General features: G+C 43.1%; 1 protein-coding gene across 1 annotated transcript in view; it reads right to left on the bottom strand.

Annotated features, from left to right (window-relative positions):
* Positions 1-16,671, bottom strand: part of LOC121861344 — a 23,587-nt gene extending 6,916 nt beyond the window's left edge. The window contains exons 1-2 of the mRNA XM_042358993.1: positions 16,568-16,671; positions 694-842 (exon numbers count right to left, since the gene is read on the bottom strand). Of these exons, the coding sequence (XP_042214927.1) occupies positions 694-842; positions 16,568-16,671 (253 nt within the window). The remainder of the gene's footprint in view (positions 1-693; positions 843-16,567) is intronic.
* Positions 16,672-25,387: the final 8,716 nt, after the last annotated feature.

The raw sequence follows: 25,387 nt of genomic DNA on the forward strand, positions 1-25,387 counted from the left end.
TGTTGCCTCAAATGGCTCTCTGAAGCATCACTTCGCAGACTTGTGTTGCTCTCATGAATGGAAGCCTTCCAGTTTATTATGATTTTAGTTTCTTGAAATCATTAAATTAATACATAAGCCATTCATGTGTCCACTTATTTGTTGTGATAGAAATATATATATATATATATATATATATATATATATATATATATATATATATATATATATATATATATATATATATATATATATATATATATATATTTTTTTTTATGTATATACAGTATATATATTTTACAAGGGATTTAATGTTTAACAATAGCCTTGCACTGAAGGTCCACCGGGTAGGTGAACTAAGCAATATGACATACTGTCTCGTTAGAGGTCTTGAATCACCTCAAGCATTAGGTAGGATATATTGTTGGCACTTAAGTGGACATTGGGTGAGCAATCGCCAAGCACCAATAATGTATCACTGACCTCTGTGTGTGTGTTGTGTGTGCGTGTCTTCCTGCATGGGTCACAAGTAAATTTGCATATTTAAAGAGGCAGCTCAACTACCCCCACCAGTTCATCCAAGATTGAAAACACTGTAACACCAGATTGTGGGTTGAGCTGTTGGGGTGTTGCTCCTAGTAGCAACCTTGATGCAGGCTTCAAGCTGACAATCATCACAAGACAAGGCAGGTGGGCCACGGGGAGCCACATTACCCACGCTATAAGCTGGGGGGGAGGGGTACAAGGCAACAGAGACGCGGTTCCTCCTGTTGTAGGTTACACGCCGTGACAGCAGACTGGCAGCAACATAGCTGAGAGGCGGGCCATGGTGCTCAGGAACACAGCTGTCAGGCAGTGCTCCTCTGAGGGACAGTGAACAAGAGTAACGAAGCGAGAACACATAGGATGATTACTTGACAGGCAACAACATACTAGAATATAACTGTCAGGTGTGAACACGGCTGTCAGGTGAATACACGGCTATCAAACAAGAACAGTGTTCTATTTTGAACAGGCATCATGCAAACAAGTGGTGTGAGGTAAAAACTGCTTTAACCAGACACAAAGGTCGCCAAGCAGACACACGTCTATCACACACACACACACACACACACACACACACACACACACATACAGTTGTCTCAAGAAGTAAAACGATAACAGACGCAGACGTAACATCGTGGCCAGTATAGGAGCAGCAGCAGGAACCTAATGAACTGGACACAGGAGTCTGTTAGATGAATCGTGGTAGGATGAGGCCGTAGACAGTAGGACCTTGTGAGGCTATGATGGGATGGTCTTCACACACTCACACACACATGGGTTGTTCACGGCGCCCTTAGAATAGATCATTGCGCTCCGGTACTCCAAGGGCGCGGGGAGGGGCTACAGTTTTACCAATGAAAAATAATGTCTCGGGGTGAAGACGGTTTCTGATTTGTTAATATGTTTTTTAATTGTTGGTTGATTAAGTTAGTGTGATTGATGATGGTGATTAAATGCAGGTATGTGCAGTATTGTAAATAAAAAATAATGAACGTCACACTAAATATACTGCATGCTGCAATGTATTCGTGTGAAGTATGACCTCTCGTATTTAACGTCATTGTATTACCAGTTTTCATTATACGGCGGGATGTTTGTTTGTATTTTTATGTTTAATTGTTGATAGCATGAGGTGCGTTATTCTTATGTGGCATTTGTAGGTGAATAACAAAGCGGTGGCGTAGTCAGGTGTAGTTTGTAAACGTTTGTAACACGAGGGAGGCAGAAGCTTTGTTTAAACGTTTGTAACACGAGGGAGGCAGAAGCTATGTTTAAACGTTTGTAACACGAGGGAGGCAGAAGCTATGTTTAAACGTTTGTAATACGAGGGAGGCAGAAGCTATGTTTAAACATTTGTAACACGAGGGAGGCAGAAGCTATGTTTAAACGTTTGTAATACGAGGGAGGCAGAAGCTATGTTTAAACGTTTGTAACACGAGGGAGGTTATGTTTAAACATTTGTAACACGAGGAGGCAGAAGCTATGTTTAAACGTTTGTAATACGAGGAGGATGGAGCTGTCTAAACGTTCGTAACACGAGGAACAATGGAACTATGCTTAAACGTTTGTAACATGAGGAAGGATGGAACTATGCTTAAACGTTTGTAACACGAGGAAGGATGGAACTATGCTTAAACGTTTGTAACACGAGGAACAATGGAACTAGCTTTAAACGTTTGTAACACGAGGAAGGATGGAACTATGCTTAAACGTTTGTAACACGAGGAACAATGGAACTATGCTTAAACGTTTGTAACACGAGGAAGGATGGAACTATGCTTAAACGTTTGTAACACGAGGAACAATGGAACTATGCTTAAACGTTTGTAACTACAGGAGGAGGAACTGAGCTTGAATGTTTGTAACACGAGGAAGGCAGGAGCTGTGTTGATGTATGAGGGTCAAGTCCACGGGCAAGATTGATTACGTCCTCCCCTCACCCTCCTTTTAACCAGAGAGGCGCCTCTTCCCTCTCGCCGCCGCATTAAATCATGATGACTATCTGATCACTTGGTGTGGAACCAGGCCGCCACCGCCACGCCGACCACTGCCTCCCGTCACCAACTGTAATCCTGCCTCTAGCATCACCCCTTCCTCTCACCCCCATCATACACAAACACTCCTCAGAAACCCAGAACAAACGTCGTATTAATATGAGGATTATTTTTTTTTACCACGACACTAAATAAATGTCAATTCTCTCTCTCTCTCTCTCTCAGTAAGAATTAAAGGCCTTTTCACTAACTAGTTTTGATTATTGTTGATGAGGATTGTTTATTGATGTGTAGCACCAGGCTTTTCTCGTCATTCTTGCTTCAGGTGGCTCTCATCTGTGTGTGTGTGTGTTTGTAGGCGTTTTCGTATCTGAACTTATCGAACTTTTTGGTATTGCCTGAAAGTACAAAATTTAGAATCTAAAATTTAACAGTTTAAAAAATGATAAGAAGAAATGTTTCCTTATATTACTGGGGGGATAAATTGTGTTTCCTCCCATAGCTATATTTTTTACACGAGTTTTAGAACCTGAATTTACACTTTATTTATATTTATTTTTCACAGTGGACGTGAATAATAATAATCTCAATTAAATCTTGTGGTCGCCCAACTTGTTACCGTTACTTAATATTTTTTATTTGTTGACATTTACCAATATTTCAGTTTGCTACCGTCATTCCTCTTCAGCATCACTCCTTTCATCACCTTCCTCCTTCATTATTCTTCTGTTGGTCATAAACTTTATTTTCTCCCGAGGTGACCACAACCCCCAAATATGTTAGGTTGTCTTTTATTATTAAGAATAAATCACTAGTTCTCTCTCGTCATAAAAATCGTATTACTGCCATAAAATACTACTACTGCCTTATGTGTGGAGACGAGCAGGCTTTTCTCTTCTCTCTGTCCCACTTTTACAAAATCCAATCGGAAACCTAATCAGATAGTCTAATTCTTCCTCACCTTCCTCTCCCTTCTTTATTCCTCTTGCATCTACCTCCCTCCTACCCCCATTTTCCTCCCTCCTACCTCCCTTCTATCCCCTTCTTCCTCCCTCCTACCCCCCCTCCCATCCCCTGTCTTCCTCCCTTCTACCCCCCTTCTCACTCCCCCCTCCTCACCCCTTCTTCCTCCCTTCTACCCCCCACTCCTTCCTCCACTCCGTCCCACCCCTCCACCCTCCCAACCACCCCTGTCTTCCACCTACCTCTTTCTCCTCCCCTGCTCCCCCCTCCCCCTTCCCCCATTTCTGTTCCCCACTCCACCACCTGCACCACTCTTCTTCCCATTCTCTAGGTCGTGGTTCAGTATCGTCTTCATCCTGTCGGCCAGTGGGGGGGGTCGTAAATATTTTCACCCATTATCGTAAACCCAGACGCAGTGATCGCTGCCTCTCTGCTCCCCCCTCCCCGCTAATCGTTGACTGATCGAAAACACGGAACTAGTAAGGGTGAGATTATTATTGATTTGCCTGTGACTCTCCTCCCTCTCTTATTATTATTATGTATTATCTTCACATCCTGTACCGTCTTAAATGAGTGGTGGGTTTATTTTTTGCCTTTATTTTATTTTTTTTTACAAGGAAGATCCGCTTTTGTGAATGATGATACAAGGTCATCTCTTGTCACTGTTTGTCTTGGTTTGTTTCGTGAACTCTCTCCTCTTCCACTCTACTCATTGCTGGGCCCAGACACACACACACACACACACACACACACACACACACACACACACACACACACACACACACACACACACACACAAGGGGATTCATGCACCTGTTTGTGTACCTTGGCTTTTCCATATGTAGACATACCATGACAAATACATGCTCTGTCTAGTACACACACACACACACACACACACACACACACACACACACACACACACACACACACACACACGTACATACCCTGACGTAGGAGGATAGAAGACCTCTCTAAAGTGCTATTGTTCGACTAATTGATCGCGTGAGAGAGATAGCGGCAGGAGTAATATTTTCCTGCTATGGATATATTAAGTGGTAAAGAGATGAGGGAGGAGGGGTGTACCGGAGGGTGAGGAGTATGAGGCGGCTTACAGTATATCATGATCGTTGTCTGGGTGGTGGGGCCTGTAATTACGCCATGATGTACTGCGTTCTCTTGAGGTTATCTGTAGTGGAGCTCTGAGGTCTCTCTCTCTCTCTCTCTCTCTCTCTCTCTCTCTCTCTCTCTTTCTCTCTCTCTCTCTCTCTCTCTCTCTCATTGGTGGGTCGCTCCGAAACCTCCACACTTTTACACACACACACACACACAAACTATATGGGTAGCTTTTACGGGCAGACACTCTTGTACACACTTTAACGCAGACACACTCCTACAGTCATGCTCTCACTCACACATTCACACTCGCACACACACACTCACACACGCACACACACACACGCACACGCACACACACGCACACACACACACACGCAGGATACCGAGAGATTATCGCCCTCTGTATGTACAAATATGCACCCATCGGCATTAAATTAAACGAACGCTAATATAAAAAAAAAGGTGAATTGATATGAAAAGATTATTCAAATCAGGGTGATAAATAAGCATCAGTATTCTCATGAAAATTATAAATTAAGCCGGTTGACGTATACATGTGATGTTAATGGATTGCTGATTTTAATGAACGGAATATTAAGTGCGAGTATCAGCTAATATTAATGTTTGAAGTAGCTTTTAATCTCCTGTGCAACACGAGCGATGACTGTGTGCGTGTTGTAGAAATGGGTCTTGACTTGGGTGTTTGTTTTTGAGGTCAGGTGTGGAAATGGGTCTTGAGTGTGTTGTTTTTCGGGGGTCAGGTGTAAAAATGGGTCTTGGGTCTTTGTGTTTGAGGTTAGATGTAGAAATAGGTCTTGGGTGATATTTTTCGGGGGTCAGGTATAGAGATGGGTCTTGGGTACTCTTTTTCGGGGGGTCAGGTGTAAAATTGGTCCTTGGGTCTTATTTTTCGGGGGTCAGATGTACACAATTGGGTCTTTGGACGGGAGGCACACAGGTAAGGAGGAGGAACAAGGTGGAGTGTGTGAGCTGATGGTGTGGTGTGGTCTGGTGAAGTACTTGGTTGGGTGGGTCCGTGAACCTTAATGTTGATGATTCATTCTGACCGCCCTTAATGACCCACCTTCCAACCCAGAGTCGTCATAGGTAGAGTAACACTTTCAATACATCAATTTCATTCCTGTTTATTTATTTATTTATTTATTCATTGCGCTGGGTAACTCGTTTGATATGTAGGAAAGATTTGCTACGGGCGTGGGGCGTGGGGCTGTTGTACTGGGTCATCTTTCGTTCACTCTCGTCGCAAACGCCATGACGTCGTGTGTGTAAACAGTAGGGCATTACAATCCCATTTATAGTTCATTGATTCTTTTTGGTTTGCTAAACTGAATAGTCTCTCCTGAAAGTCGTCAACAGGTGAGTTTGTTGCTCTCTGGGGTGAGGTGGGAACACCATACTACTATACAGGCATGGTGCTGTTTATCTTCCCTCCTCTGGTTTATAAACGAAAAGCGGTGCTACTATAGTATGTGGTCTACCGAGCTAGAAGTACCGGGATATTTACACTGTAGCGTCTATTAACCTCACCCAGGTTAGGTTAGGTTAATAGACGCTACAGTTTAAATATCCCGGTAGACCAACTCCAGCTCAGTAGACCGCATACTATAATAGCACCCGAAAAAATTAAATAACTATATAAATAAATAAATAACGGTGCATATATCATCATCATGGCTATTTTTGTCATTCACCCCCGACGCTTACTGGCTGCTGTTAGGCTGTGTGACAGATGGGAGGCAATGCAACCGCTAAAGAATTGAGAAAATAACACAAGGCTTCCGGTTTCAAGTCGAGACAAATACTGTACTGTACATGGCAGAGGGGAGCCGACGTGTGTTAACCAGGTCACTGAGTATGCTTCAACACCCACCCACCCACCCCCTCTTCCCCTCATCCTCTCCTACACTCCTTCCTTCCCCTCTCCTCCTGCCCCCCTCCTCCTCCTCCTTCCTCCTCCCCCTCCTCCTCCCCACCTCCTCTCTCCTCCCCCACCTCCTCCTCTCCCCACCTCCTCCTCTCCCCACCCATAGATAAACAACAACATTCCCCGTGTCGATGGATGAAGAGCGAGAGGTATTTAGAACATATTATCCAGACTCCTTTATCTCACCATCTCTCGTGGCTACATCGTCGCCTCTACCCCGTCTATTGGTAAGTGATATGTTTATGTGGACAGGTAGTGTTTTCAGCGGTGCTTATGTTAATTCGGTACTATGGGCTGTGGATTTACTCGTCAGCATGTGATAGTTGTTGTGGGATAATGCGGTGCTTTGGCCATGGATAATGTTTTACTAGTTTGTCGTTGTTTTTGTTTTATTTCTCACCGTTGGTCATCTCCTAAACCGGGGCCACCCACCTTACTGACCCGTAAAATTAACGGGGTAGCGGTAATAGGTTAAGTTAGTGGAGCGTGTTTTATGACCTTATGCTCTTAGCTCTGTCAATGGTATACAGTGCGTAACGCCGCCACCTTTCCTTAACTTGTTTTTACGTATACCCGTAGTTTTGCAGTGTGTGTGTGTGTGTCCATGTTGGTACTTGAAAAGATGCCATCATGTTATTTTCACCAACCTGATTCTTTCTTTTTTATGTGGTGCTTAAGAATGAAGATGGGTGCCGCGGCCGTGTTCGATACAGCGCTCACCTCCTGGCCTAAGGGTCGCTGGTTCGATCCCGCAGCACTTCCAGTCCACCCAGCTGTAAATGGGTAGCTACCTAACCTTAAAGTTAAGGAAGTGAAACTGAGCGAGTTGCTGTGCCGGCTATACGTTGCTTCCTTGAGTATCAAAGGCTTCGTATGCAAGTGCTGAGAGTGTGGGTATGAGATTGAAATTTAGACAGTGACGATAACTGCCACGAACAATTTAGTTACATGTGTGTGTGATTAAAAGTGGTGGACTTACTTGTTTGTCCATAAATGCTGTAGTTTGCTTCCTAACAATAGTATTAACGACATATTTCCTTCGTGTCTGTACATTGAGTAAATTATTCTATCTCCCGTTATGTCTTTATTCGCGTCTTAATGTGACGAATATGTTTAAGAAATTATTTATTTGGTTTACATATAGTTAAGACGACAACACCAATACACTCACAGTAATTATCTTGATCCTCAGTTCGTGCTCGGGTTAAATGTCAACATCATCGTTAAACTTTGGTGTTTTAAGTTTTTATTTTGTTTTATGTGATTTTGTCTTGACATTAGAAGCCGAGCACTATTACCCGTGAGCCTTTCTCTTATATCACTTGACCCTGAGTGATGCCCTTGGGCTTGGCCACAGGGTTCGAAAAAAAACCCTCCTCATTTGCATATCCTGTTTGGCTTTGCTTTCCTAGCCCCCAACTCTTCCATCAACCCAACCAAACCCGTCATATTGATTGAAATGGAGTTTTATATCGGTATCTTATTGAGATCGATCCCTTTAATTAAACAAATTCCTCTCGGCTACCTGGAGGATCTGATTCTTTTTATTATGCACTTAATGCGATCCGATGTCCCGGCAGTTGTGGTTTGATTTATGAAGCACCTAACCCAAGCAGGCCGAGTGAAGGGTTGAGTGAAGACAGGTGGGTCCCCGTACATTTACTTGAGATCTGTCTTTCTCCACCACCTCCCCCACCCCTGTCTACCCCTGCACCCTTATAGTCTTCCCCCTCCATCTTATCCTACACCACCTTCCCTCTCGTCTTCCACCACCCTCCCTGTCTTCCCCTACACACTCACAGTCCTCCTCCTCCACCCTCACAGTCCTCCTCCTCCACCCTCACAGTCCTCCTCCTCCACCCTCACAGTCTGCCTCCTCCACCCTCACAGTCTTCCTCCTCCACCCTCACAGTCTTCCTCCTTCCTCCACCTTCCTTGGCTTTGCTCTCCCACCTTGTATTACACACCTTTTCCTTACATCATCCCCCCCTCCCCTCCTTCCCACTCCACACCCCCTGTAGTGTGACCTTCGACCCTGCTTGCCTTCTTCAGCCTTCAAAACCCCTCCCTCCTTCCCCTCCCTAATCCCCTTTTTCTCCCTCCCTCAACTTCTTTTCCTCCCTCTCTCCTTCACTTTCTCCATCCTTCCTTCCTCTCCATCCTTCCTCCTTCTCTCCTTCTCCAAATTCTCCCTTCCCCCTCCACTCTTCCTCCTCTCCTCTCCTGCCCCTTCCTTCCTCTCTCCATCCTTCCTCCTTCTCCTTCCACTCCTTCCTTCCTCTCCATCCTTCCTCCTCCTCTCCTTCCTCCCCACCCTCTTGTAATGTCTCTTTCCATCCCCTCCCCGAAACCTTATCACCCTCGAACCTTCACCTCTAAATCTTATCTTCTTCTGGAACATCACCTTCCTTTTCCTGAACTCACCCTCCTGGAATCCCCACCACCTCCGAACTCATTCCTTTCTGAGCCTCATCTATTTCTGAACCTCCCTCATCTCTTGAAACCTATCCTCTTCCTGAATTCTCTACTCCTGTTGAACGTCACCCTCCTGAACCCTCATCCACTCCTGGAACCAGCTAGCCCCCTCCTGTAACTCCTCACCTCCTCCAGGAATCTCACCCCTTCCCCTTTCTACTCCCCCTCCCCCCCAAAGCATGTGGTGTGTTGGCCTGCACATGGATGTCCCATAACAGTAGGGCGTTGCTCCCTTCCTGGTTCCAGCTGTCGTCCGGCTATCAAAGAGAGAGAGAAGAGAGAGAGAGAGAGATCCTCCCATCATTGTTAGACTCTCTCTCGTGTCCTAATATGTCTGCCCTGCCTCTGTGGTGTCAGTTGTTTTTGCATTGTCTCCTGTTTGTCTGTTCGCCTCTGCAAACCAAGAATCTAATTATTATTATTATTGTCTTGCTCTAGTGCTTGTGTTTTTGTGTTCGTGTAGATGGAGACAGCTGTGTGTGTGTGTGTGTGTGTGTGTGTGTGTGTGTGTGTGTGTGTGTGTGTGTGTGTGTGTGTGTGTGTGTGTGTTTTGTTTTTGGTTCGTATTGTTTTTGTTTAGTTTGAGAGTTCGTGTGTGTGTGTGTGTGTGTGTTAGCTCAAGTCGGTTAGTTTCAGTGTTAACTTGTGTGTTAGGTCAAATGCGATACCTCAAGTGTTTTAGCTCTAGAGACTTAGCATGTGTGTGTTAGGACGAGTGTGTTATCGTGTTAGCGTGAGTATGCTAAGTCGAGTGTGTTAGCGTGAGTGTGTTAGCTCGAGTGTGTTAGCGTGAGTGTTAGCTCGAGTGTGTGAGTGTGTTAGGTCGAGTGTGTTAGCGTGAGTGTTTGGTATAGTGTGTTAACGTGAGTGTGTTAACGTGAGTGTGTTAGCTCGAGTGTGTTAGCGTGAGTGTTAGCTCGAGTGTGTGTGTTAGATCGAGTGTGTTAGCGTGAGTGTTAGGTAGAATGTGTTAGCGTGAGTGTGTTAGCTCAGGGGTGTGTTAGGTCAGAGTGTGTTCATGTGAGTGTGTTAGGTCGAGTGTGTTAGCGTGAGTGTTAGGTATAGTGTGTTAACGTGAGTGTGTTAACGTGAGTGTGTTAGGTCGAGTGTGTTAGCGTGAGTGTGTTATAGCATGGTGGGCGAGGCTCGGGCGCCACACCATCTGTCTCCTCCATCAAGCGTGGCGTTTGTCTCCGCCTGCCACTCCTCCTCTTCCTCCTCCTCCTGCTCTTATTGCTCCTCCTCCTCCTCCTCCTCCTTCTTCTATTCTTCCTCCTCTCTTCTTCCCTCTTCTTGCTCTCCCTCCTCTTCCTCCTCCTGTTCTTCCTCCCCTTTAATCTATCTCATCCAACACCCATCATCCTCCTCCTCCTCCTCTCCTCCTCCTCCTCCCTCCTCCTCCTCCACTTACCTTTCCTCCTCCTCCCACATTTACCCTTCCTCTTCTTGCTCTTCCCATCCCTATCTCCTCTCTCCTTCTCCCTCTCCTCCTCCTCCCTCCTCCTCCTCTCCTCCCCTCTCCTCCTCCTCCCCTCCTCCTCCTCCTCCTCCTCCAGGTCTCGTGTTACAGCGCCGTGTTTGTTCTGGGCTAATGTCGCTCGCCTTATTGTTGCTTCCTCGTAATCTCTTTATTGTCAACTCTATTATTGTGCCACATCCCCGGTATTTACTGCCTACCACAGCGCCTCTTTTCTTTCTTTCTTTCTTCTTATTTCTATTTTTTTTCTTCTTCCCTTCTCCATTTCTTTATTTTCTTTCTTTTTTCTCTTCTAGTTTTTTTTTCTTCTTTGTTTAAATTTTTTTTTCTTCTTCCTCTCCATTTCTCTACTTCTTCTTTCTTTTATTTCGCCTTTTCTTCGGGATGAGTGTGGCAGTGTTCTTCCTCTTCACATCTCCCCACTGTCTAAGTTAGGGCCTCTAGGTGTGTGTGTGTGTGTGTGTGTGTGTGTGTAAAAGGACATTTGTAGTGTGTGTGTGTGGTACATATATTCAGATGTGTTGGTCAGATACATATCTCACCAACATTCCTGAATTCTTATGTTTTTTCAGTTCAAGGGTTCAAAGATGAGATGATATTGAATTTTCGTTTCGTAGATGTACTATAAACACCATCTTAGGACACACACACACACACACACACACACACACACACATACATACATACATATATACATACATACATACATACATACATACAACAGTTACGCGGTTAGATACGACTTTTATCCAATAATTACATCACATAAATGTTGAGGCATTCTTTGAAATAAAAATATATTCTTGGTAATTTACCCAGATTGTCATTCCACTTTAGGGATAATTGTTTTTATTTGTGTTTTTGCTGTTGAAAGATTTTCCTAGTGTGGGGTGACGGTCACGGGTGCTGGTGGAGAGTGTTTCTCTGCAGTAGTGTGTATACGGTGGACACGGTAGTAGGAACATAAGTTGTTATTGTTGTGGTGGGATGATATCAACCACCTCTATATCATTAATAAGGAATATTGTTATAATAATAACCTTCAAAGTATAATATTAACCCTCCTGCAGCTCTCCTGACTTATTTTAATAATTTGCCTCAGCAGACAGTCTTATCACTCATACTTTACACGCACGTCTGCTCTTGAAGTTTTATTTATATATTTCGCTACGAAAATATTTGTTTGTGACAAGATCTCCCTGGTGGCGGCGGACGCACCCTTTTGGCTACACTAATGGCCCATTGCACTCGGGGTATGAACACTGGTGGTCAGGGGACGTTGGTCTTGTCTGGCAGAATGTATATTGCAACACACGTATAAATGTTATATATACATCCCTATCACTTTTACTGCCGTGGCTGCTGATACAGTCCCGCTGATGCCCACTCAGTGTCACTTGAAATTTAGATTACCCACGAAAATAGACCTGCCACTCTTACTAAATTTGTTCTTTGTTGAGGGGATGGTTTTGTGCATCGTTTGTAGACACCCAGCCATGTCCTCTGTGTGTGTGTGTGTGTGTGTGTGTGTGTGTGTGTGTGTGTGTGTGTTATATTATATTATATTAATGAAGGCACATGTAAAGTTATTGTATTTTAGGTATGAAAGCAAAAAAAAATAATGACCATGATAAAAGAGGAAAACTCTTCATGTTGACGAATTTAATCGACAGGAGAGTGAGACTATAACGTGTTGTACCAAATGTCGATGTTTAAAAAAATAAATAAAAGTTAAATAGAGAGGAGACTTTTGGAGGAGGTGGTAAGGAGAGCTAAATGACTCCTTCAGTGATCAACAGCCTCGGTGGTTGTGCCTTGCCTTCACCTTCTCCTCCTCATCAGTGTCATAAATCTTGACCAACATGTCCGCCGTCGTACCTAAATGTGTCACGTGACTGTTTCATATGACAGATTCTTCACGTCGTGTGTGTGTGTGTGTGTGTGTGTGTGTGTGTGTGTGTGTGTGTGTGTGTGTGTGTCAGCTATTTGTGACGAGTCTTTCTCCCATGCTTGTTCTATTTCCTGGTCGTGTTTATTTTTACCTTGCATGTTGGAGTGGTTATCCCTATTGCTGGCTTGTATAGCTCCCGCTCATCCTCATCAGCTACAGTATGGTGAATAAGATGATCCCCAACACGAAAACTCTGATCTTACCTTGAGATTTACTTTCTAAGAGTGCACTGGTAAAAATTCTGTTAATTTTGTGTGTGTGTTTGCGTCTGTGTGTGTGTTTGCGTCTGCGTGTGTGTGTCTGCGTGTGTGTTTGCGTATGTGTCAGTTGTAATTCAGAAAGGTGTTGTGTATCACTCGTGTTCCAGTAATTATCTCGTGTATTGTGTGGATGGCATTGAGACTTCAAGGGCTGGAATTTTCCTAGAGTAGGTTTTTGACCTTTGCCATCACAATTAATTTAAGGTCATTTCCATAAGTCGCCCGTATCTCGTATGATATCACAGTCATAAGTTAGATTTGTATAATGGACAGATACAAAAGGTTATAGCCTGTATATTTTTTCCACGCCCAATTTTTGTTTAACCTTTTGACTATTCATTCAAGCTCACTTAATTAAATCGGCTCTGTGTTGCTTAATGTTGCATTTACAGGGTGATTGTTCTGAGTGTCGTCCATGGTAACCAGCAGGTGTTTAGCCCAGTATTTTGTAGGTTTACGATAGGCGGCATCTCCCCCCCCCCCCACCATACACACACGCAGGTACAATAGGTCTTCCTCCCTGTAGAATCTAACCCTAAGTGAATGAGACACGTTGTTTTAGTATACATTGCCACGGTGGGGGATATAAGTGTTTGTATTTTCCGTGTGGACCCGGCATTAATGAGGGTGCATGGTGGTGGTGGTGAAGGTAGAGGGAATGTCAAGCAAGGCAGAGGAGGTAGTTGTGTATGCAGGGCGGGAGGTAGGGGGTAATACTGTGGCCAGGACCCTCACACGCGCCGCCCCTGCTAGGTCTGTTTCTGCAACTCCCTTAGGATATACTCCTCTGTAACCCCCCCTCCCACCCCCACCTCTCTCTCTCTGTCCTCCTTCGTTTTTCTTTCCCTTTTTCCCTTTATATTATTTCTCCTCTTCCATTCTCCAGCCTCTCCTCTCTCTCCTCCTTCCTTATCCCCCTTTTACCTATTCTATTCCTTCTCCTCCTCCATTCTCCACTCCTTTCCCATCACATCCCTTCCCGCATTCGACAACTTGCATCAGTAAGATCCCACGTACGTATTACTCTTTTGTAATCCCTACCATACCGCGGTGTCCTTGTGTAGCAGTGAATGTACAGGAGGTGCGATGGAGAGAGTCCTGTAGAGGTCAGTGAGAGGCTACATAATCCTGTAGGCAGGAGTTTTTTCTCAATTGAATATAATCATCTGGCGTTCGATAATAAAATACCTTAGAGCGACATTCTCCTCTAAAGGGATAACCCGTAATCGTGATGATGTGGAGAGAGAAGCAGCCTGGTGAATGGGAGAGCCTTGAGGGGCGGCGACAAGTCACTCCAACAACAAATGAGTGACGGCGGCGGCGACGAAGAAGACTCCGGCACACTGGGTGAGCGCCACCCTGGGTGATGAAGCACCTGGTTCACCCCCCCCTAATAACACACCCAACTCTCTTGTTTACCTACTGGATCTGTTCTCTGTTTACTCTTCATAAATTTCTCTTAAGGCCAAGATGATCAACCACTCGGCCCCGGCTGTGGACCGTGGTGGTAGGAGTCATAAGCGTATCCTCATTGTTATTTAAATGATGTCCCTCTCCCCTACATGCTGGTACCGTCTTATTTTGTTTGGATTATGTTCATTGGTGTAGGTGAATATTGACTCGTGTACCTGTTATATATTCTGTGCTAAGTAAACCTTAAACCGTACACGGGGTATCTGTCGGTGGGTTAAGTGAGACTTGGTTTATAGAAATATTGGTATGGGTTTTCGTAATAATAATAAAATAATAATAATAATAATAATAATAATGATAATAATAATAATAATAATAATAATAATAGTAATAATAATAATAATAATAATAATAATAATAATAATAGTAATAATAATAATAATAAACGGTTTATTAATAGAGTTGCAGCCGGTGGCTGAAAATATACAGACTTACATTTGATTTAGACATAATGATATAATATGCATTGAATACATTTACAGTGGTAGATGGAGGGGAGTAAACCTGTATGTTTGAAAATCTATTCGATTTTTTTTCTTTCTGAAGTAGCCTATAAGGTGTGAAGGGATTAACTGCTTGTGTTTTATTCTTTATTAATTTGTAGATATTGTTAGTTCTCATAACAAGTATAGAGGCATTGGCTTCTTTAACCCCTCCTGCTCCGATAGACACGTGAGGTGTGTGTGTGTGTGTGTGTGTGTGTGTGTGTGTGTGTGTGTGTGTGTGTGTGTGTGTGTGAGAGAATCTAGAACTGTATATCGTGTGTATTGTAATACCAGATGAGTTTGAAATGGTGTTCATTTAGTCTCTGAGTTATTTATGCCGTGAATGGTGTATATATCCGGTCGTGACAGGTTGTCCCACAATAGCGAGGCGTTCATTAACACTTGCCTCGGGTCCTCCTGGCATTGACTGAAGATCCTCGTTGTAAACCTGTCGGGGAAAAAATATATAATTGGTTATGTACGCTGGTTGTCCTTTATGTGTGTGTGATGTACAGCTGTGTTGTCTAGGTTGAGCGTGGTGGTGGGGAGGGAGAGAAGTGTGTGTCCGTGATTATGTATTTATTTGTTTTTTATGTATTGTGTTTGTGTGCATAATGTGTGAATCCTTTCGTTTTTGTATGTATGTGTTTACGTGTTGTTTGTGGAATAGTCATATGTCAGTGTGCTTATATGTGTATGACTTTTCGCGTTTATTTATGTGCGCATGCATGCCAAAGCGTTTGTCGACATGTTACGGTGTTCGTGTGCTTGTGCGAATGTGCGTGCTAGTGCCTGTATGTGTGTGTATGTGCGGACGCGTGCAACTCGTCCTCACAGAGATAGTTTCAAAATTGGCCTAAGTATGAAAAGCACATTGAAGGTCATACTACAACGCAAAACATTGTATCTAACTGTACGTAGATTAGATGAAAATGGAAGTGCATGTGAACAGTACATTGAGGTAACACACCAGAGGTCTCAGATGACACGATGTTGTTTTGGGAACCTATGAGCTTATGTGTGTATAAAGGAGATGTTCATAGTGTGCGTCTGGGCCTAAATATCAACATTTTACACATATGAAAGTGTATGAGTTCCTAGGTCTGGTCGATACTCCTTGTTTGTGTGTGTGTGGTCGTGTATCGCTTGTATGGAAGTGTGTATAAGTAGCGTACCTGTGTATAGTCGCGTATTGCATGTATGGTCGCATATTCGTGTCTGTGTGCTTAGTTCTAAAAGTTTGTGTGGGGTCGTGTTATTCTTATCCGTGTGTGTTTATATATGTGTGTGTGTAAGGGTGTATAAATGGTTGTGTGTGTGGTCGCGTGCCTTTGTTGTACTTGAGTCAGGAGGTTCTGGGTCTGGGTTTGGGTTAAAGGTGAAGGAGACGTGATGCGGTTGAGAAGTCGAGCTCACCTGCGCCAAGGTCCATAGGTCGCTTTATTAGTGTGCTGACGCCGAGCTACGAATTCATTATACATTCAGGGGACCCGCATCTAATATGAGATGTTGTAATCTCCACCAGTGCTGCTTATTCTCTCTCTCTCTCGCTCTCTGTCTGCCTGTCTCTCTCTGTAGGGCCTCGCCTCTCACTCTGAACACGTGGTCAATGATACAATATACTGTATTACACTCTCCCCCGGCTGCCTCCATCGTTATACTCATCCTGCTGCTAGTCTTAGTTCCTCAATGTGCTGTGCCTCCCTTGTGTTCTTTTTGACCTGACGTTTGCTTCTGTTGATGTCTTAATGCTGTTCCTCATAGTGGTGCTGCATGGTGTTGGTAATTTGACCTCTACTGCTGCTGCCTCAGCCGCCGCTGCAGCTGCTGCCGTCGCCGCCGCCTCCTCATATCTTTTACTTCGACTTTGTTTTAATTCGCTGTTCCCTTTGTGTCTTACATGTTGCTGTTCCAGCAGCGGCATATCTCTATGATGTTCTCTGCGCGGCCTTTTTGTTGCTGTTCCCTGTTGTGGTATTCTCGTTGCTGTTCCCGCAGCGGCATTCTCTTTGCAGTTTCCAGGTTCGGCTTTCTTTTTTGCTCTTGTTGGTACTACTGACTACAACTCGTGTTGCTGCTCCTATCTTCGTAGTGTTTGTAAAGGATGGATAGATTTCATTTCGGTCAAGTTTGTCCCTCGGCGTTTCCTTCGCGTAAAAGTATTAGTATTATCGTCTCTCATACCGACACTTCGTCTACCTCCCGGTTAATACTTTACCACCCTCCTCCTACCTCACTCATCTATGCTTCATCTTCATCTCCCTCCTTCTATTCTACCTCTCTCTTCCTTTCCCCTTCTACACCCATTCCCTCCCTCCCTCCCTCTCCCCCCCCTCTTCCTTCCCCTCCCCTCCCCTTTTCTCATTCCCCAGTGATAGTAACTCCACTGTTTCGGCGCCGCACCTGACTTTTTTATGGATTCTAACTCTCCTTCCCCACGCTAAGTATAAGTTACGGGGAGGGTTTTTTTTTCTCTTTCTTTCCGTGGGGAGAGCAACGCCATATTTCTTTAGTCCACTTCCTCCTCCGCCTCCCCCCTCCCCTACCTTCCGTTCTTCCTCAGTAAGTGCGGTCACGTGTCCTGGCGCCTCCACCTCCACAGCACCCAGTGAACCCCTTCCCTTCCTTTTCCATCCCTTCCCTTCCCATCTCGCCCCCATCCTTTCCTCTCTTCTCCCCATATTCCATCCCTTCCACTAGATCATTTCTGCTGCGGGATTACTGTCTCTCTTCTGTTCCGTCTCTTCCAACATCTCTCCTTCGTTTTTTTTTCTATTAACCTGTTTATCTCTGTGCCCCCCCCCCCTTACTACTCCCACTCTCGCTACTCTCCCTACCATCTCGATTTCTGATTCGGGTCTGATATCTCTTTCCCTCCCCATCTTCCCTCACTCCCCTCACCCCTTCCTCCCTCCTCCTCTCCTCCCCTTCCTCACCCCCTTCCCCTTCCTCACCCCTTCTTCCCCCTTCCTACCCTTCCCCCCTCTTCTCCCCACCCTCCCACCTTCCTCTGGCTCCTGTGTGTGTGCCAGCGTTATCTCCTCCATACACCTCCACCTGTCACCCCCGCTTTGCGCCTATTCCGTCTTGCTGGTACAGAGAACAACACACCTGTCAAGAGCTAGCCGGCCACCACTCGCGCAGATCTTCCCTATACTCGCCCAGATCTTCCTTATACTCTCCCAGATCTTCCCTTACACCTGCGCAGATCTTCTCTTATACTCGCCCAGATCTTCCTTATACTCGCACAGATCTTCCCTTACACCTGCGTAGATCTTCCCTATACTCGCCCAGATCTTACCTACACCCGCGCAAATCTTCTTTACACTCGCGCAGATCTTCCCTACACGCGCAGTCGGTAGTTTAAGGGTGTGTCTTGTCCATGCAATCACGAGTTCTTTAATTTACCCGTAATTGACTGGTCTGTGTGTGTGTGTGTGTGTGTGTGTGTGTTTTGTTTGTTTGTTTGTTTGTTTGTTTTAGCCACCGCGGTAGCAATAAACTATTTGATACCCACGTGTTTTAGTTGTTTACCCTCGTACTTGGGAGGTTAACTTTGGTTGTGGTGGTGGGTGAATGGCCTGGGGCACTGAAGCCAATACCGGCCATCAATACACTGTTCATGAGCAAAGTTGTACTGTTCCTCCCAGGCTAATTATAGTACTGTACCCCCTGCTTATTATAGTACTGTACCGCCCTGCTTATTATAGTAATGTACCGCCCTGCTTATTATAGTACTGTACCGTCCTGCTTATTATAGTACTGTACCGTCCTGCTTATTATAGTAATGTACCGCCCTGCTTATTATAGTACTGTACCCCCTGCTTATTATAGTACTGTACCCCCTGCTTATTATAGTACTGTACCGTCCTGCTTATTATAGTAATGTACCGTCCTGCTTATTATAGTACTGTACCGTCCTGCTTATTATAGTACTGTACCGCCCTGCTTATTATAGTACTGTACCGCCCTGCTTATTATAGTACTGTACCGTCCTGCTTATTTGTCCTTGTTGTGTTTTGGGGGATTTTCTTAACTTTTAATTTTCTATTATATTTTTTTTAATTAGTGTTTGTTAACTTGGTATTCTGGTGTTTATTTTTGTTTGTTTGTATTAGTTGCTGCCTTTATTGTTTTGATTACGTGTGTGTGTGTGTGTGTGTGTGTGTGTGTGTGTGTGTGTGTGTGTGTGTGTGTGTGTGTGTGTGTGTGTGTGTGTGTTGGTGTCGCTTTGCTTCAGTTACGCTGTAGAATTTTTTTGTTTCATTTATTTTTTTTTATATAAATGCGTATAGGAATTTTATGTGTATAGTGTATTTTTATATAAATTCTTACGGGAATTTGAACCAAGTAAATGGGCGGTGAGAGGGGTATGGGGGGTGTAAGCTCTCGACCATAGATAAAAGATTCCGTCCCACTTGCACGATCGTCTGCTTCATGCTATTTAACCTAACCTAACCAATCCTAACCTAACCTAACCTAACCTAACCAATCCTAACCTAACCTAACCTAACCTAACAATATTTGTGAGGAATACGTCAAAAAATGTAGTGATTATCGAAGTCATCTGTTTATCCAAGTTTTTTCCTCGTCCCACAAAACCTTTCTCAAGATAATTATTGAACGGGGACGTCATTTAGGAGGGACAGACAGACAGACAGACAGACAGACAGACAGACAGACAGACAGACAGACAGTCAGTCAGTCAGTCAGTCAGTCAGTCAAGAGTTGAACACCACCCCCCTTCACGCTCCTTTCCCGTTGAAAATAAAGATCATGTAAAAAAAAATTAAATTGACTGCTTTTGTATTTTTTTCCTTTTATATTTATTTTGTTTCCTGCAACTAATAGTAAACAAACATAACAGTTGAAGACACTATTAACCTGTGTCACAATATACAGGTAAGCGAGTGAGGTATAGTAATCCCTGGGTGTAATAATTAGTCCACATTTACTTTTACAATCCAGTTATAAATGATTTCTATGTGGTGAGTTACATATTCCGGGTCTGTGGTGTTTCCCTCCAGTTGTTAAAAATTTGTGGAAGTGGAAGTTACTGCGGAAAAAAAAACGTTAAAGAACTGATGGAGAAAACTTCGATTATTTGTTTTACTCTAATTCTTCTTCTTCTTGTTCCCTTTATCTTTCTTCTTCTCATCATTCTTTCCTTCCTCCTCCCTTTTCCTAATTCTTCCTTCCTTTTCCTTCTCACCTTCATCCTTCCTCCCTACTTCTTCTCCTCCCTTTTCCTTCTCATTCTTCCTTCTCCCTTCTCTTCTCATCCTTGCTTCTCCTTCCCTGCTCCTTCTCTTCTCTTCCTCTTCTTCTCCCTTCTCCTCTAACTCCTCCCTTGTCCCCCCCCTCCTCCTTATCCTCTCTCTCCATTCTTCCTCTTCAACCCCCATACCATCCTGTTGAGGGTTATCTTTCTGGCGTCCCGGATACCACGATTCCTTGGCCCTTTGCACGCCTTGTTCACACGGCAATTTTAACATTAAGGCGAGAGAGAAGATGAAGGAACTTAGGACAACCTGCACCTGAACCTTGGCTTTCGAGGAGGACCACCAGGAAGAAGTCATACCTCAAGTTGGACCGCTTTTCTCCCTTGACAATCCCTCTGTTAGGAAGTTAAATAATTGTGGGTCATGTGAGAGGACTTTTATGGCAGTGCAGTTCCCTTTCGACTGTTATCTCCGGAGTAACGTTTAGGAAAGGGAGAGGGAGGGATGGGCGGAGGGGGTGGGGGGGGTGGACACTACTTGGTGAGGGTCTTGTGGTGTGTTGAGGGTTGGTGTTGTAGGTGTGTGGGCGGGGGGGGTGTGGGGTTGAGTGGTTGGTGTTGTGGTGTGGGTGGAGGGGGTGTGTTGAGTGGCTGGTGTTGGTGGTGTGGGCTGGGGGGTGTGTTGAGTGGTTGGTGCTGTGGTGTGGGCGGGGTGCTGAGTGGCTGGTGTTGTGGTGTGGGAAGGTGTGTTGAGTGGTTGGTGTTGTGGTGGTGTGGGCGGGGGGGTGTGTTGCTGAGTGGTTGGTGTTGTGGTGTGGGCGGGGGTGTAAGAGTGGTTGGTGTTGTGGTGCTGGGGGTGTGTTGAGTGGTTGGTGTTGTGGTGTGGGCTGGGGGTGTGTTGAGTGGTTGGTGTTGTGGTGTGGGAGGGGGTGTGGTGGTGGTGTAACTGGTGTGCAGCTCATGTATAGTGTGGTGATGGTGTGCAGCGGTGGTGACGGCGTGTATACTGTGTGGTCGCCGGAGAGGGTAACAGCGGGGTGGGGTCACTTGGCCGTGATCAATCTTGGTAGCTCTACTAGTAAGGACTGGCAAGACTTATATATTTGTCCCTCAGTATCTTCCACTCGTTGCCTCTCACTCTTGCTGGCAGTGAACCTGAGTTTAGTTTTTGTTGTGGTTCATTGGCACATGAACTTGATAACTTTAATTAAATAACGCAACTCGGTGGTGTCTATTGCCTGGTAACGTTATAACGAAGGTATGAAGATAAAAGTCTAAAAATATACACTAACTGTCATAAATACTGCGTTATTATTATTATTATTATTATTATTATTATTATTATTATATTATTATTATTATTATTATTATTATTATTATTATGTTATATTATTATTTTATTATTATTATTATTATTACTATTATTATTATTATTATTATTATTATTATTATTATTATTATTTTATATTATTATTTTATTATTATTATTATTATTATTATTATTATTATTATTATTGTTATTTTATATTATTATTATTATTATTATTATTATTATTATTATTATATTATTATTATTATTATTATTATTATTATGTTATATTATTATTTTATTATTATTATTATTATTACTATTATTATTATTATTATTATTGTTATTTTATATTATTATTTTATTATTATTATTATTATTATTATTATTATTGTTATTTTATATTATCATTTTATATTATTATTTTATTATTATTATTATTATTATTATTATTATTATTATTATTATTATTATTATTTTTATTATTATTATTATTATTATTATTATTATTTTTATTATTATTATTATTTATACTCTAATCCCAGTAAGGGAGACAGGTATTAGTAGTGAGTTACCGGATATTAAATGCCTCAGATGCTGAACAAATGAAGGAAAAGAATAACCCACTTGACATTAATGGTCCTCAACATGTTGTGGGTCATAACTTGCCTGTTAATGCCATGTTTGTGAGTTGTGACCCCCGTCTTAGATGGTCACATTTTGTTGTCAGTTTGCATGATACGGCCACTCTGTCTCTCGTGCCAGGAGTCCCAGTTATGAATGTGAGTGAGTGGGATGAGTGAACATGAGTCCCAGTTATGAATGTGAGTGAGTGAGATGAGTGAACATGAAGACACTTTAAGATGCTGAGCCAGACTTGACCCAGTGACCCGCGGCGCTGTAACAAGTAACCCAACCTTACTGCTACATTTACCTGGTCCTACAACCTGTATGTTGACCAACCCGACGAAAATAGAATAGAGAAGCAGAAGAAAAAAAACAACAACCTTGATGTGTTCTGTTATACAAGCTGGAGTTGGAGGAGAATAATAAAAATGGGGAGATGGTCCTTGGCGGGTCTGTGGTGGTCGGCGGTGCAGTACTTGGTGGTAAATAGTATCTTACCTGGCATTGTTGGATGGCTGTGTTACATCATGTTGACATATCAGTTATATAATTGTAAGGTGGGTTACAGCGTTATATAGTTTGGTTAGTTTCGAGGTTATAAATATGAGTTGTTGATGTGTATTGTACTTGTGGTTATTGTTCTCATCTGTGGTGCAGTACAGGTGATGGTAACTGCTTCTTTGATTTAATGTTTACTTGTGTATTTATCATTGTTTCGTTGAGAGAGGGGGAAGGGTGTGGGTGTGATGGGGTTAATCTGTACTAAATGACAGTTAAAATTTTATTTTTCTGTCAGCTCGCCTCAGCTATGTTGGCTTGTGCCGTGCAGGGGGTGCTCTCATGCTTGTCGTTATCAGCGGTCCTCAGCGTTACTGACCAAGTGATGCATTATGCAAGTGTTTTACAAATTATCATTTTAACGACCGTGTCCTCTTGATTCAGCATGCTGCCCGGCATCCCACAAGCAGTAGCCGGGAGATAACTCCTTCACAACTGGCGACATTTGCCCCTTGTGGAATGTGCTCATAATCCTTAGGAAAGCGTGTGAGACTATGACATAAGACCCAATCAAATAATTGAAATGTCATACTGAACAAAAATCTACTTTAGGAAAACCTCAACTTATTTCTGCCTTGATGAAAGTCTTTTAGTTGTTATAGAATACATCATGTGGTCGTTGACTCTTCATCTCCAAGTCTATGCTAACACAGAAGTAATCCTGGGACATTGTATGCACCACCAGCTCTTGTTAGGGTCCAGCTCGTCCTTTACCATTGTTATTAGGAGGAGCCTTAGTGTGGGTGACCATGAGTCCAGTACACTGTCTCTCTGCTGATCACCTCACCTCTGGAATACACATTATGTACTTGTGGAAATTATCTCCACACAAAGGTTTGGTACAGACTTAATTGAAGTTATTTTTATCATTTTCCTGAGTGTTACTTTCAAATAATATTAGTGTTTTATGTAGAATATTAAAATTTACACACACACACACACACACACACACACACACACACACACACACACACACACATTACACACACACACACACACACACACACACACACACACACACACACACTAATTCAATGTTATAACCTCCTGGTATAATGTTTATTGAGCACAAGTCAATTCATTTTCTCAGGTTTCTTTTACATATCACTCAGACACTTTTGAAAGACTTGAAACACGTGAAAAATATAAGAAAACCGTAAGAGCTTATTGAAGGATTGACCCGTGTTCAAAATATGGTGTGACCAAGGTGCCTCAATATACAATGACAGATGTTTTATGTAACTTTTGCTTAATATATTAATTTGTACTAGACACGCACTACAGTGATTCAGAATATACATTTGTGTTGGTTGGTAGTGAGACATGAACACTCGACAGCCCGTCCAAAGTCTGTGTTAAGAGTCTGTCAGTGTAAGAAATGCGAGATTATAAAAGATTATTACTGTAGTTCATTACTGTGTGTGTGTGTGTGTGTGTGTGTGTGTGCGTGTGTGTGTGTGTGTGTGTGTGTGTGTGTGTGTGTGTGTGTGTGTGTGTCGAAGCTGTCCCTCAGGTATGACTGATGGGCGTGTTGGCACCTTACACACACCGTGGTCAATCATACGTCCAGAGTGAGTCCTCCTTAGCGGCATTATTAACAGAAGACAGGTACTGGCTGTTGACCGGCTGTCACTTGAGAGCTGCGGACGTCATTAATCACCTGGTGGGAGACGGCCAAGACGCTAACTAGAGGGTTTGTTGACATGGCGGCAAGTGGCAGTAAAGTATTGGCCACCACACGAGGAGTTGGTCTTCTGTATCTTGTGGGGGAGAGTAATAGAGCACCGTAGCTAGTCTGTTGTCTTGGCGCGTCCTAACTCACTCCTCAACACCAAGAGTGAACATTATTAACGGTGTGTGAATAGATAGAAGGAAATAAAAAAGGGTCATTTGAAGATTTTAAATACCCAAGCTTATTTCACTTAAAGCTTAGCCGCCATAATGCTAAACTAATTTATTTTATCCAAACTTGACCTGACCTAACATACTATAACCCAATAACTTAATCTAACCTAACCTCACCACCTCTGATTTAACCTAACCTAACCCCACCCCAGGTAGCATTAGGGTGGATTATTATTTTTTCTTAAATTTGTATTTCTCTTTCATTTGACTGGACCATCAGTTAACAAAGTGTTTATGTAACAAGTAATTCTCGTGTAAATGAAGCAATCAAGCTTTAAACCCCCATAAGAACGACTCCTTAAGCATTGGTTTAGATGCATACCTTAATTTGTCAGGTTAAGCTGGGAAACGTACACTAGGTATAGCTCTTAATATGTATGTATTGTACTGGAAACTCAAGCTGAGGAACGCATACTAGACAGAGCTCTTAAAATGTAGTAGTACACTGCAAGCTCAAGCTGGAAATAAATATAAAGCTTTTGATATTATGCTGAAGCTTTACCATGGGGAAAACTGTGACTATTTTACTAGATAATTATTTCATATGTAAGCTTGAACCATTGAAAGCTTTAAGAGTTATATCCCACAAGGTCAGAAGTTGAACCACCGCCACCACAAAGCTTCATCAGGATGTAGCTGGTGCTCTAGATATATAAAGCTTTACCGCAAGAGATTGTTTTAATTGTATCTCGCCTTAATTGATGACTTGCAACCCTCTACCATCCAATTACAGTGTTGAAATAAATTGGTGGGTGTAGGTAATAGCGGTTTTGCTCTCAGCGCTGGAGGAGTTATGTTGGACGTACATCACAGTCGGCAAATGTAATCGATGACACACTTGTTGTTTTGTTTTATATGTGAGTGTAATTAGTACAGTTTTGATCATCTTGCAAGTGGGCGGTGTAAGATGCAGCTCCTTATGGATACAGTTCAAGTCAGTCATTGGATATTGGCTTAAGAGACTAGTATGACCTTGAGGGATACATACATACATACGTACATACATATATACATGCATACATACAGACGCAAGCTGTTTGGTCGTCTTGGATTATTCCTTGACACAAATATATATAATGGCCTGGTATGTTCATGGGTAG

This window comes from Homarus americanus, unplaced genomic scaffold (genome assembly GCF_018991925.1).
Source record: "Homarus americanus isolate GMGI-L3 unplaced genomic scaffold, GMGI_Hamer_2.0 scaffold24260, whole genome shotgun sequence".
Classification (NCBI taxonomy): Eukaryota; Metazoa; Arthropoda; class Malacostraca; order Decapoda; family Nephropidae; genus Homarus; species Homarus americanus.